Source organism: Acyrthosiphon pisum, chromosome A3 (assembly GCF_005508785.2).
Source record: "Acyrthosiphon pisum isolate AL4f chromosome A3, pea_aphid_22Mar2018_4r6ur, whole genome shotgun sequence".
NCBI lineage: Eukaryota > Metazoa > Arthropoda > Insecta > Hemiptera > Aphididae > Acyrthosiphon > Acyrthosiphon pisum.
Genome location: NC_042496.1, coordinates 447,652 through 463,758, shown reverse-complemented (window position 1 = coordinate 463,758; position 16,107 = coordinate 447,652). Strand labels below are relative to the sequence as shown.

Genomic DNA, 16,107 nt, shown 5'->3' with positions numbered 1-16,107 from the left:
ACTTTATTTTATTATTATAAATATTTTTTTTTCAAACACAAATAATACAATAGCCCGTCGGTGGGGTAAAAACGAAATGGTGCTGAAAATAGCAAACTAAATCCACGTCACCGCCGACCAGGAATTTCGAAACACACTTGAAAGTTGAAACACTAATAATGATGAGCGCGGGACCTCAACGACTCAAGTCGAACGATTTTTCAGTAGTTCCTTTCCGGTTTTCTCAATATTGTTTTACCCACTTTTGAAGTTTCACGCAATACCACGCTTTTCCCAATATCAATTAAAAGTAATTTAGTTTGTTTATAGTCTTCGAACGCGTAATGAGTAAAAGGTATAGTTTCGATATCGAACAGTATTATAATGTTTATAAGCGAAAACGAAATTTGTTCCCAATATAAAAAAACGGCATAAAACTAATATTAAAATGGAAGGATTTAAAACACGGGTATTCGTCGTTAAATATTTACCGATGACCGAAAGTCGTTTAAAGTTTTAAACAAACTTGTTGAACAACTTTATACACTGCTGGTTTTTGTATAGCATTACTATTCTCAATTAACATCGTACCCTTTTAAAAATGTGTGTAATATTCAAGACAAAAATATGTTATAATAATATAGTAGGCCGGTATAAAACACGTATTTTTAATTTTTAATTTGTATGTATCATTAATATATTATTGTTTAAGAAAACAAATACCTTAATATATTCTAAACATACAACAATATCCATGACCGAAACTAACTACTATAAATTATTTAAATAAAATAGTTAATACTAGTTATTTTTGCTATCCCTTTTAAGGCGTTTATCTGTCTTATATGGGGTATAATATATGATTCAAATTTGGAATTTTGTACAGCCATCCAAAATTTGTATTAAAGAATTTTGGAATGATATCTTCGGAAAATGCATAGACTCTCTATAATCCAAAACTATTTGAAATTGAGACTGTTAGACAATAAACATTGAAATTTTTTTACATAAAATCAAAATAGTAAAAATTCGTTAATATCACAAATGTTATCAAATACTCAACCTGCAGTACATTTTTACCTGCAGACTAAAAAGGAAGCTAAGCTAAAATACAAATAATATTATGCAGAGTGATACACCACGAACATGCTCACCTCCATTTATTCCTTTAATAATTAATTTATTCAAATTCAGATATTGGGAATTTTTAAATATGCTCAACTACCTTTATTCAAATTCTTCAATTTTTTTGTACATACTACATGTGTCCTGTGGCGGTACAAACTTTTATTTTTCAAATCAAGAAAGGGGTTTTTTTACTGTATATTATTAAAATTCGAATGAGTAGTTTCTTAGTTATTAAATTGTTTGTACTAAAGATATTAAGTCCTTTAAAATGGTTTTATAAAAATATAAAATATATGTAATATCGGATGTAGTATTTAACATACTTCCGCCATTTTTAAAAATTATTAATGTTGATGGACTTATATTGATGACTATAATTTTCATATCACCATAGCCCCCATACCTAAAAAACCATTACTATTGACATTATATCCTTAGAACACAAAGTTAAATAACTCAAAAACCACTCGTACGAATTTTGGTTATGATACCTACGTTAAAATTTTCAGAAAAATTATCCACTGAATAAATTACGGTTGAAAAGTGGATTCTCATTTGCAAAACAGAAGTTTGTATCTCCACAGGATACTCCAAAATTAGTACAAAAAATCTCAATACTTTGAAAAGATAATCTTTAAGTATTTTTAAAAATTTCAAAAATCAGATTTTGAATAACTGTATTATTAAAAAAAGGTGGGGAGTAATCATGCTTGGTGAATAACTCTGTATATATTATATTCTATACATGTAATTATTTATGTATTTTTGTTTAAAAATAAGAGAGAGAAAAAGGTTGAGTTCTATCACTGGATGGTCTACCTCCCTGTATAATAATATATCATTGCTATTTTTTGTATACATTAAATCCCGATTTATTTTATTTGCCGATTGCGCCCCGAAGAAGAGATTGTAAATATTCTTCAATAAATAATAGGAAAAAATACTAAATATTATATACATTATTATTATTATTACCGGCAAATGTGGATGCTATATAATATTAGGGTGAGTAAAACCAAGAGTACACGATCAAATTTATGGACGTGAGTGCGTAACAAATCAGCAAAGAAAACCCGAAGATAAATGTCATAATAAATTAATCACGAATAGGGTTTACATTATACTATAATATATATGAACCATTCTTCCTATATTGTTATTGATTTACATTTACCAGATGCTATTTTGCTTGAAAATCGAATGCGTTTATATATAATATATATTCTACGGGTTTGTCGGCGGCCATCTGGATTAACTTTTACGCACATCGAAAGATCGTTCGCCGCCGTCATTGCGGGATTACGTTCGACTAACAAGACACGAGCGCTCCTCATCCTCGACCGAGTTATCAAACCATTATTACATCGAAAACCCCATTATTGTTTTTGATAGTTGGCTGAATCAAGGGTTGTATATACTCTCTGTCATCGATGTCCGTGGAGCGCGGACCGAGATGTGTTTATAATTATTATTTTGCATAATAGCGATATGGATAACAACATTGTTCTGTTTTTGACGGGTGTGGTATTCGGCGGTGACTTTATTTTGAATATTTATATGTATATATATATGTGCACTGTATAAACATGGAACTCTTGTATGTATATAATATTATAAACTATTTTTTGTTTATTTAAATAAAAGAGTTTCGTCAAATGGACTGAACGGTATATTATTATTGTGTGCCTACTCCACTTCTTCTCTACCGTCGGTCTACGGTGGCAGCCACCTCGTACACTTCTCCTGTCAACAGTATTGCCGTCCCTCTATCGTGATTCTATTTAACCTCCGGAGGGCGTCTGGGTATTGTTCGGGGTCCAAATTAAAATGCTAATTGCTTTTGACGGCCAGTGCCAATGTTGGGTATATCTTCTCTAGTAGATTTAATTCAATCACCGCCCGGGCAAGTCGAAGTAGTAGCGGGAGGGTACCGCAATCGGGGTCGTTTGGCGGCCCGAGAGTTAAGAATTTAATAAACCGCAAGAACCCGGGTTCGGAATTGGATTATTGACTTCCGTCCGAGCTTAACGGTAATGGATTACGCATTAAGAGCTATTTTACAAATTAAATTCGATGCGAAAACGGCACCAAACCAAAGTCATACACGCGTCTGGTGCGTTACACCCCGACCGAGGTTTAGTCGATTTTAATTTACGTATACACGTACACGCATGCACCTATATTATTTCTAGCACTGTTGATTTTACTCTGTATACCGCCGCTATAACATCAGTTTGTTGTTGTTTTTTTTTTAATCCGGATTTTCGCATTCAGAAAACTTCTTTTGTCCAACCTATACAGGGATATTTATTACTCTTTGTCTCTGGGCATGGATATTATACTCATATATATATATATACATTATACACTCACACACCAGTGCGACACACACATGCAAGAGAAATAATTCCGTCTTTTCTTTCGTTCCCCATTGTTATTGTAAACATATTGCTCCCTCCTGTCATCCTCGACGTAAAAAAGAACAAAGCTTAAAGTCTCCACCTAACGCGCGCGTATACCTGTTTTACGTAAAAAACGGTTCAGATCTCTTTCAGAACACCCAGTATTTTATTATTATTTTTAAACGATAACAAAAAATAAAAATAAAAAAACCATAATAATAAAATAAAAGAACAGTTCACTTTTGTTACATTACCTCAGATTTTCCTTTAGACGTGCAGCTCATAATGTTTGACGGTTCCAGATTTATGGAATCCTGCTGAAACAAAACAAAAATTATCCCTTTAATAAAGTGTAATCTATGTCAAAGGCAATAAAAGAAAAATAGTGTTTTATTTTATTATGTATCGTGTGTGTAGGTAACCAACTGTACGCAATAAAACACGTAGATATTAGGTGCAATTCGTTTTGTTTTTTATTTATTCGTGATATATAGAGTTGTAAAATGTATGTCGTCGTTTCACGTTTGTTATTAAACTGATAGCTTAAACAATAAAGTTCTACTCCAAAATTGTTTTAAGCACTTAAAATTACTACTGAATTTAAACTACGTTTATTTATGAACAATTCACAGTATTCATTTGTTAGGTACCTATCTCGCATTTGTCGTATTTTTAAACAAAATATAATATACTGCACTGGTGATTCAAAGATCATACCTTTTTCCATCTTTTCATTTATGTATAATCTATGGTTTTTATCATTTAAACTCGAGAAATAGACGAAATTAATTTTAAGAGCTTGTTTTCAACTTAAGTATAATGTTCTAATCATTTGGCCACGGTGCGATAATGAATTATTCTTACCTCTAATTATTATATCTCTACGCGTAATATTACGCATGATTAGTAAAGTAATATAATTTTCCACATATAATATAGTAGGTAGGTATATACCGACGTTTCAGGATTGGTGTATAACCCGGAAAGACTTCTGTATTTTATTCTTAATCTTTTAAGGCGCCAAAAGTATATGCTAGGCAGTGAATAGACTTTAAAATAAACGTGGTTTTCACATCGAAGATGGATCTGCTTCAACACTTTCGATAATCCATAGGTAAATCTCTTTTTCAATTTAGCTACCATTTCGTTCGGATTTTTTTTTCCTATCAACGGCTACAAATGGAAACAACTGGAGAGAAAGAAGAAACGTGAACAAAAAAATAAAAAGGGTCGCATTAATAGCTTCCAAATGCCCACTTGTTCTTATCCGTCTTCACCGCTAATCTCTCGCTGTCCTTACATGCATTTCCCTACTCTTTTACCTCCCTAGGCCGATCCGATCGATCCGGTGCTTGATTTCCCGCAGGGTTTCCGCACATTTGTGTACGTTTTTGCCTTTTTATCTTTCTTCGTTCCGTCTGTGATTTTTAAAAGCTGTTTTCTCAAACACCCGACTGTTGGCCCAGGACGGGGGCCCAGCTTGAAGGACAAATTGGATGGCGTTTTATGTCTGAAAACCCTTTTGCTGCAATATTTACCAGTCGCCGACGAGATGCAGCACGCAATATTGTTTTCACTGTTGTATTTGTCCAACAATCTCATCTCCAGACACCATATTTACTTATTGTTATATGTATATATATTTTTTTCATAGTCGCATAACGCCACACTTGAATTGGATTGATATAGTTCCGGAGAGTAAAGAAATTTGAATATTTTAAATTTGAATAGGCTCACTCAATTGCATATATGCACCGTAAGGTCTTATTTTTTATTCATTTGACATAGAACATTTCTTTTATTATTTTTTTTTTACGCATAATATACTCTAACAAACATTATTACCAATATTTTCGCGAAGGAATTTTTACATGAGTAAATTTTCTCATCATACTATTCCTTTCGAGTAAACCCGCGATACAAATCGTGCATCATCTTTGTACCCGCGAACTGATATTATATACACCATATATAGTAAACGAGTGAATACAAAATCACATGCATCATTTCTACGATATAAAAAATGCATTTTTATTAAAAATCGCACGCAAGTAACATTTACTCCCATCTTCTACGAACCGTTACATATTATTATTTTTTTGTTCACTACGACGTTAAGACGATGTACCTACAGCAATATTTTTTAAGATACCATTGGCTGAATCAGAAAAAAATATCAGCAAGTGCATACTATATCAAATCCTAACATTTTTTAATTTAGGTACATTATTTTACACTATTTTTAGCTTTTAATTTTTTTTTTTATTTTTAACAATTTTTTTCGCTCCTGGAAGTAATGTTTATCATATTATTATCTTTTGGCACGTCCAAAGTCCCGGTGGCATAATGCAACCTACGTTTTTCCGGTCAGAAACATCTGATTAAATTCATTCGTTGGTAGTGGCGGCGGTGGCGGTGGCTATGGTGGTAATCAAGTTGGTTAAATAAATATTTGGGTTGAAAAGGGTATAAAATACTGTTGGTGCATATAATATACACTAACGCACTCGCACACACTCACACAAACAATTCATGTCGACGAGACGGGCAAACAATAACCTATAATAACACATTCATACACACACACACACACATATATATATATATGCATGTATATTGTATATTATATATATGTATGTGTATAGGAAAAAAAGAAAAAAATACACGAGAGACCTGTTTGTCGATTGGCATGGCAACCGTGTGATAAGGAAGGATTTTGTTTACTTAGATCCGGGGTTGTAGTATTAGTTCCCAGTGAAAAACGTCAGAAAACATATGATAGATTCGGGTTGAACATATTATTATTATATTACCTGCGCGCGTTTACGAATACCGGGCACGTCGAATTGTTCGGAATTACATTTTTACACATCTGCAATGATGAATTCGCGAGATTGAAATGAAATCTACGAGTATCCACCCTCAAAACAGCATTAAGAAGAGTGTGTTCGTCCATTTTTTCCCTTCATATTTTTATCGAAATCGAGAAACGTCCGGTCGGGAAGAGAATTCCGGAAATCTATAGGTATCTCCAGTATTTCCACCATCGTCTGTATAGTTGTTGTGGTTCGATTATTATCGCCACTATAATATTATTTGAATAATTACGCGCTTTAAGCACGTGCACCAGCGTTATATACCTTAATCAAATTTTATTAAATCTAATTATTGCATTTCGCGGGGTACATAATGAATTCACGACGGAATATCGTGCTGAAATGTTCGACAAACTTTGCGCGCCAACGTAAACGCGACGGCAGGCAATGTGTCAGGAATGTCAAGTACGCACACAATTTACGACCGAATTAATTGTTTGGCCGTGTGTGTAAGTACGGCGGAGCCGGCGCACGTTATGACAACAATTTGGCCTTATGTGTACGCTCTCTGTAGCGTGCCAGAGTTATTATCATAAATGTTAATAAAATACAAGTTATAAACGACGCATTGAACTGTAAAGTATTATTACTATGGATTTTGATCAAATCGATTCGGAACGAAAATGCGAGAGACATTTCGCGGAAACATTATCGAGACTTTTACCGATTTCATTAATAAGTTTCAGGTGGAATTGAAGTCAAAACGTATGTTGTGTGATTCGTATTAAAATTTGCAAATAACGTCTGCCACAAATTAGTTAATTTTAAGTCTCTATATTTGCAATATTTCGACATCGGAATTGCGACTTTCTACTGATACTCTGTCTTATTAATTTGGAAAACGAAAATAATTAGACGACGCCAAATTGAACGTGCCAATTAATAGTGTAATTTTAGAACGGATTGCGTATTATGTAAAGAATAATATTATTCAAATATATAAATTTCTTTGATTTAAAACTCCGGTAAAAACTGAAACGAAAATGACAATAATGATAATAATACACATCGAAATAATAATATATTATACGCGTATATGATGATATTAAATAAAATTCACACCGTTGTGCGGCGCACGTCATGTCACGATGTATTGTATTAGTCACAGTTGGTAAACTGACTTCCAATGTGTATTCCTTCTGCTGTTTTCCCCTTTTTCACGAGACCATTGATGCATGTCTGCGGGGGTGTGACGATAATATGTAACCCGCTTTTGTCGCCGAACGGGGCGAACGTTACAGGATTTGACTCGACGCATATAGACACGGTGGAAAGAAACAACTGAATATTCTTCTTCAATTCATCCGTCAGGAAATTGGAAAACACAATACGAATAGAGCAATAAAACAGCTTCGCTGCCAATTCCCAAATGGAATAATATTATATTATTTTGTATATACCATTACCAGTCCAAGTGCACAGAAGCAGCAGCGTACGCGTATCCATATTATATATATATGAGGTGCTCTGACGGTATGACAAAACCGCTCTAATAATAACCAATTTTCAGTGACGTTTCCGAGGGAATTTCGGTTGGATGAGAATTTATAACGATTTTGATAAAATTAAGACATTAACGTCGCGGTTTGATACGATTACAAGTTTTCACGTCGAGTCGTCGTAACGTGTTATCCTATTAAAATTCAAGACCGTAACACAAAAGTTTTGACGGTTAACACTTTGGTCCCCGTACACTTGTGCACCACGTTAACTCTATACTATAACACTATTATTGAAACTACATTAGTAATTTTTAACAAGTTTTGTCATAATATTTAAACGGGAGACGAATAAACCGTTATACCTTCAGTGTTAAAATGGGGGGAAGTGAGTAATCGCTCTGCAGTACAGTAGAAGTCTAGTGTACTTTATCGTCGGCTCTGCAATAGATTCATTAAAATTAATTTAATGATAAAATATAATTTTATACGAAGGAAAAAGGGAAGACTTTGGTTGATCCACGGTTACCAATCAATTATTTTACTAATAATTTTAACATTTTAATAAAATTGCGTATTTTTTTTTTAGTTTTTCCCAAATATTTTTTAAAAATGTATTGAGAATTTCAAAAATATTAACTAGAATTATAAAAGTAATTCAATTAAATTCGACTAAATATTAATATGCGTATAGCTTGATAACTAAATGATAATAATAAAATAATATGCTCTATTGCTAGGAAGGTTATTATATATTATTATGATATTTAGATAAATGTTTTGCCACAATGAATAAAACAGTATAGTTCACGTATACATTTACAAATACTAAACAGTATGTGAATGGTGTACAATGTACATATATATTATATATTTTGTAAATATAAATTCAAAAATTTAAATGCGAGTAAAATGGAAAACCCTCGACATTGTTTAGTATATGTTATATGTCTGTGTTATTTTTGCACAAAAGGGGATAATAGAAATTATTTCTATTTTCTCATAGCTATTGAATCAGCAACCAACAAACATGGGAAGTGTTTATTCGCATAATGAAATTACCAAACAAACATTGAATTTGAAAATCAATCGACCAATTATTTTTCGGAACCTTCGAGAACTCCGACACGTGTATCTGCCACCACTACCAACGCCACCACTGCCTCCAACATCATTCTCTCTTCGTCTTCGTTATCCATCTCCGCCTTCCACGCTTAAACGATTTTTTCTCAATTCACGCAGGACGGGCGAGGCCAAAAATGTCGGCGGCGGCGGTATTTCAGTAATTATTACAGCGTGGAATGCGTTTGACTTCCATTAAAAAACCCTCAAAAAAAGAAAAAAAGAACACGATAGGAATTCAAATAAAAAAATATGCAAAACAAAAAAAAATCGTTAAGTTGGAAAACGTGGGAGTACAATTTCCAGTCTCCGCAGGTTTGGAAATTGCTTTAAAGCGCGCGCGATGTACCGATGACGATGTTAATTGCTACAAAATGAACTCCCAGCCCGGCACAGCTGACGAACACCGGGTAGCTGAACATATTATTGTACATAGTGTATCTACAGCGATTATAATTGCATTTGTTTTCCACAACTAGGGGCGGCAGGAGTGGCGGCGGCGGCGTCGGTCGAGGGTATAAGGTAGATTTAATTAAAGCTCTGGCCGTGTATTTTCGGCTGAAATACGAGGCCTCCGGTCCGCGTGCATGCTCGAAATGCCTATATTCACCTGTGGGGGGTGGGGGGGGGGGGGTCAAATAATTATCTCTATCCAAAAGCAAAACGCACTTGTACCAACCCGATGCCAACACGGATACTAGTAGATAATATTATGGTAATATATTATATTTTACACCCTTCGTGCAAAACCGAAACTCCTCGCGATGTAACACATGACGATAACGGCATTAATCGCATTCGACATTGGAAATATTGCAATTTTTTTCTAAGTATATACGTTGTAGAGATTTATTATCTTGCTCCCTTAATGATGTCTACAGTCATGAGATAATCTAAAAACAATACTTATTGCTGTGTGTGAAATATCCCGCTATTTAAAATCTCAAATATTGGCATATTATCATAATAAATATAGTACTTATTGAAAAATATTGTGCGTATTCGGAAATAAGTGTATAAATACGTTCAAGATTTGTAGCAAGTGGCAACATTTTTACGAAATCTCATATGAGTTGAAAATTGTGATTAGAACAAAAACATGAAGTTGTACGATAATAATTATTTACGACTCGTACTTAAGGTAATATTTTATAATTTTTTTCGATTTCAAAAAATATAAATCTCGATTATAGAACTGCACAATGAAACAACCTTAAATAGTAATATTATTCGCTGTACAAATTACAACATTTATCAGCTCTGTTGGAAAAAAAGCTAAACTACTATAAAGGTCATTTTTATACCATTCGCACCCTTCTATTTTCCCGTTCGTAGTTATTTATTATTTCATTTTATATTTATGGTATTCTCCCGACTCTTTATTACATACATTAATTTTAGAGTAAAAAAAAAGGAAAACTACCGGTGGCTAAAACACCTTGGAAATGAGAATCCAAGTGAGTATACGAAAAACCCCGGTGTCGTTCTCATTACAACGTTTTTGAATTATGCACCGCAAAGTTTACCTAATCCCTCGCGAGTGTAAAAGATCACGGTCCTTGTCGGTTTTCGAGGGTGCAATGTAATTTCAAGACATGAAAACATTTTAGAATGGATCAAATTTGTTTACTGTCTGTTGAAAAAAATGCAGATTTGCGGGTAGTTTACAATGATTTCTCGGAATTATGAAAAAAAAAAAAACTATGGACCTTATGGACTAGGATTTCATTATTTCAAACGTTGTGTTCGAAAAGCAATTTGATATGCAAAATAACTGTCGTGTTTGATTTATTTAGTTTTTTATTGAACAAGGTAACCATAACACGTTTAATGTATACCTATGTAATAAAAAATAAACTTCTTTAAATATATAATTCTCACATTAAAAACCTTGTGGAATCGATTTAATTTTGAGTCTCATATTTTATCAGACCCCTTCGTATTTTCAATAATTAGATGTACATACTACTGGAGGGCTGTAGAACACTTGACTACAGTTTATTTTTTTCAAACAAATTTAACGGCATCAATTTTATTTAAATTTAAAACATATAGGTTAGTACTTATTTTTAATTTTATAAAAAAATAAGAATTTAAATGTTAGTATTCATGATTGCGATTAAGTATAATATACTATCTAATTTAGTAGGTAATCGATTATGACATCGTTTCAATATACAAATGACTATATTATAATATCTTAGATTCAAATTACGACAAATTACCTTCGTTAAAGTATTACGAATAAAATTTAGTTTTATGTTTAAGATTATCTTTCATCTCAATTATTTGCTGTCTTATAAATAAATATTACATAAAAACAATAAACAATTTATACTCTTACATAATACGCATTTATCTTTTTTTATGCATATTTATCAAATTAATCATGTCCCAATAGTATGTTTATGGGAAATCAATCGATAGAATATATTTGGTATAAAGTCTGATTAAGATTCGAGATTTTTTTGTATACAATTTATTGCGATCAGATAGCTTGTAAAGTCGAGACAAAAAAACTAAATGGTGTGCATTGTAAATATTTTTTATGAAGAAAAAAAAATGAAGTTCAATCGGTTATGTCATTTAAAACGTCATGGATTTATTAGAATACAAAAAAGCACAAATGATAACAAAGTGCAATTTTGTTGAAACTTTTTAAGCGCATTTCCTTGTCGTCTTTTTTTAAAAGTTTTTATTAGATGAGTCATTGTTATAAGACCTGTCCAAGTTTAAAAAAAAATAAGTCATCTTTACCTTTATAATTTTTAAGTTCTTTGAAGGTTATTTTTGCTGAAGAGATTTCATAATATTTCTGATATATGCGTCCGATAAATTTGACCAAACTTACTATAGTTTTTCATCTTTTTTTCGACAAAAATATTTGTGGGTAGTAGTAACCGTGTAACCCATAACGTTTGTTTCAGAATATTTCTTACGATAACATTCATTTTCTTTTCGTTTCTTATTAATAAATATTAATTTTAGCGAAAACTTTTGGCCATGTAACGATTGTTTAGTACACATCGTCGAACAACCCGTGAAAACTTGTGTTTTGCAAACAAAATGAAAATTTGTAATGCATAATTAGGGAAACTAAAGAGAATATGTCTTAATACAACTGTTGAACAACTTTTCGAGTTTGTGTCTAGGTGGTTAAAACATATTTACTTGTTCTCCGAGTCATGTGTTTGCGACGTTGCTATTTATTTTAATGAACAAATGGTCTTGTTAGGAATTACTGTTTTACTTGAAGTCTCAAAAATATAATCCCAATGATTATTATACTCTATATTTATACTCTATATTATGTCTCATTTTATTGTTCATACCTACTTTTGGGAAAACATTTATTTAGATTTATCATTATTGCAGGATTGTTATATAATACATATTATATAGTATTAGGTATACATATATAATATATATATTTTATAATGGATTTGAATAATGTTAAATAGCAATTATAACCAATTTTAATTAAATAATTGTTATTATTATTATGGATTGTAAAAAGGGTATAATAAAAATAATATCTCGAGTGATTCGATGACTTGAACAAAAACAATATAATTGAAAACAATAACTATTAGAAACGTATAATAATTTTGTATTCATTAAACAGGAAGTTTTAATTATTTATCGAATAGTATTATATTATAAACTTTTACTTATAACGCGAGGTATTGATAATGAAATGATTTACTACGGTGTGTGTACATTTAACAGGAAAACAAATAATATAAGCTATAATATAACATATTAACATAATATTATGCTGCATTGAGGTCCTACGTTTTATGTTTATTCTCTCATGTCAACTTATATATATTTTATTTCAAACCATCATAGATGTATCTTTTTATTGTTGTTATATATTATAAGTTCCGCAATAAAAGATTTTTGAGATATACAATAAGACATAAGTACATTACAATAATATTATAGAGGCACAAAGATAGACACTATAACATCAAATCGATGCATCCTAAGTATCACACCAGTAAAAGTGCTTGTGCCAGTCAACACATTTTTTATATAATAATATTTTTGAAAATAATTTCTTGAATATAAGATATCAAGATATTTTTTAAACGTAATTTATGGTGTTTTTGAAATAGGTAAAGAAAACTAAAATGTTTGATTTCGTGTTTTTTGATATGTTTGGCCAATCTATATAGTAAAATATGTATATTAACACTTAAAACGTTGAATTATTAATTTCCATTGAGTATTAAAACATTAACGTTCTAGTTCTAAAGTTTAAGCGGTGAGGAGCGAGTTGTGGAGTGTACGCACATAGTTGGCGTATAGGTCGACAAACACGGTGAGACACTGTTTATTATATTACCTACGCATTATATATATTAGGTAATTTATGTTGTGAATCATTATAGGTTTATGTGTCGAAGTCCTTCTAATCCGTAAGCGAAATGTGTTGGTGGATGCGTATATATGTACGCGATTCGTCGAAAATTACTACACACTATTTAAAGTCCTGCGGGGATGGAAGAAAAAAACACCATCGCCGTTCACCTGCCGAACAGGATATAGTATTATAGTTGGCCGGCAACATTTCGGTACGGCCGACTCGAAGGAAAGATGACGGGATGGGGGTGAGAGAGAACGGTAGCCGGGCGATTGCCACGTAGTTTCTGCGGGAAGGGGTTGATTTACCGTTTTCAAGGGAGTATTTTACTTTTTTTTCCCCGTTCCTCGCTGATCCCTCATCACCGTCCGGGTCAGGTGTGTCCAATTTGAAACCCAGCCAAACGCACTCGATGCCAAAGCGCGCGCGGGATTCGCTTGTCGTCCGGCAATAATATACACCCGATACATTAATTTACCTCGGTCGGCGAGGAGAGGTCGCGGGGCGGGGAGCGAGAGAAAGTGAGATAGGGCCGGGCGTAGAGCGAAGGTGGAGTGAGGGGAAGGAAGAGGTGGAAATTAGATCCAATGATTAACGCGGGGCGACTCGAGAGAAAATTGTACCCGGTCGAACGGGATACAGAGTGTTGCCGTGTGGTGGGTGGGATGGGGCGAAAACAATCGGATTACCGGAAAGTTTTCCAAACTCGCTGTGTACAATTCTCTCTTTATATATATATTTATATATTATGTGTATGTATATATGTACACTTGGAGACAAGCGAATTTATTATTCACATTGCGGAGACTGCACAGCGGCGGCGAAGGGGCGAGTGTAGTTATATTCGTTAACGAGGTACGATTCATAATAATTTTAAGTTAATAAGTCGAGTGCCCGATGAACCGTGTAAAACTGCGATTCTAAATTTCCCAATTGGACTATATATACATTATACAGTCTTTCGCCAGAAAAAAATATACATTTATGATGTTTATATATACTTGTATTGTGCATAATATAATATATTATAGATCTAAATTATAAAATGGCACGCTGAAAATTATGAGCAAAAAACTGTTTTTGTTTTTTTTGTTTTTTAATTTTGTTTAAATGAATTATTATCCTTTACTTATAAATACGCCCAAGTTGCATTAAATAAATATTTTTTAATATCGTATGGTTTAATTATTATATAACAACCTATTCAAACAAAGTTTTACGATAATAATTCTTCTTAGCTCGTAAATCATTATTATTTGTATACACAATCTTTACACAACAAAATTTTTTTTAACAATACTTGTTTTAATCACCAACACTTGTTTTCTACATTATTAAAAGGTTTTACGCTTATTTATTATTTAAATTTGTTTCGGTGTTACTCAAACTTGTTTTACGCGTACTTTTAAATAATTAGACAAAACGATTGATTATTAAAATATATAACAAACCACACGGTACTTACGTTAGGTTAGGTGTGATAAAATTTTTGAAATCATTTTTTTTGTCAGGTTGAAATAAAAAACGCATCGCGTAAATAAGATCAGAACATGCTACAAACCGTTACTGGAGACTGAGTTTGAATTAAACCAACTCCCACTAACCGCGTACTAACTTAAACGTATAATTCTAGCAAGTTCTGCAAAGGAACGCGTTATTGGATTAAAAGGGTAAGACAAGAGCGGATCGAGGCTCATGAATTGTTAATTGGCCAGTGAAAATAATTGAATTATTTTATCTGGGAATGAAAATAATTTTCAGTTCGATTAATGTTTCCTTCAGAATCAAAAATTCATGTGGAAAAACTAAATACGGTATACCTATATACATCCGTTATTATTGTCGGCGTCATTTATTTTGTCCGCAAAGCGAATTAGCCACGAAACGCCGAGATTTCAAATTAGTAATTTCAAAATAACCAGAATATAGTAGCGAGGGGTCGGTTAATTCGATTCCCGTTATAGTTATTAAATATAAGTATTTACCAATCAACGAAAAGGAGATTTGTTTTTTTTTTTTTGGGGAAGAGGCCAAAATGGTTATACTACTCGGGAAAAGGACCAATAAAACGAGGTGAGTTATCACTTTGTTATATAATGAGAGTGATGCGGCGGCGGTGGATGGCGGCACGGCCGAGTGGAAATCGTTTATTTTTAATCTCGGCAGAACAACACGCAGTTCGGGCCGTAAATTGAAATCGCTATAATTGCGATTTTAATGCAAAGTTGTGCGCGCATTATATTCTTATTTTATTCTTTACTGCTGTTCATGTCCCCGGTGCTATACATATATAAGAAATCGAGTGTACATAAATAAAAAAAAGGTGGGTAAGTGGATGTCGCTCTGCTGTACAGTAGGTTACAAGTGGGTCACTGTATAATGGATGGTATTAAATTTGAATTCAATGATATAATATCATTGTATAAGAAAAACGATTCTGAGCGGAGACAGTATGTCAGTCTAGGTATAAGACATAATATTATATTATAGTCTATAGTATTTTAAAAAAATTTATCTATAATAGGTACATATAATAAATTCCAAATTAATCATATCATAATATCTATTAGGTACTTATAACGCGATATACATCAACAAAAAACCGTGGTACTATCATAGATATATAATAGTATACTTTAGAAGTTTCAAGTACCCACTAATAATATTATACAATCACAACAAAATAACTAAAATAGTTATCCTAGGTTTTTAATATGTAATTTCGTCCAAATTTGTACTTAAAATGACTATAAAAATAAACTGTGTAAATGTATTTTTTAGATTTTTTGGTA

General features: G+C 32.5%; 1 protein-coding gene across 3 annotated transcripts in view; it reads right to left on the bottom strand.

The window, feature by feature from the left end:
- LOC100167244 (semaphorin-2A) overlaps positions 1 to 16,107 on the bottom strand; it is a 401,079-nt gene that overhangs the window by 25,169 nt on the left and 359,803 nt on the right. For 2 of the 3 annotated variants that reach the window (XM_029491091.1, XM_008181495.3), the window contains one exon: positions 3,764 to 3,826. In XM_029491091.1, the coding sequence (XP_029346951.1) occupies positions 3,764 to 3,826 (63 nt within the window). The remainder of the gene's footprint in view (positions 1 to 3,763; positions 3,827 to 16,107) is intronic. The other variant, XM_008181496.3, reaches the window with a different exon arrangement.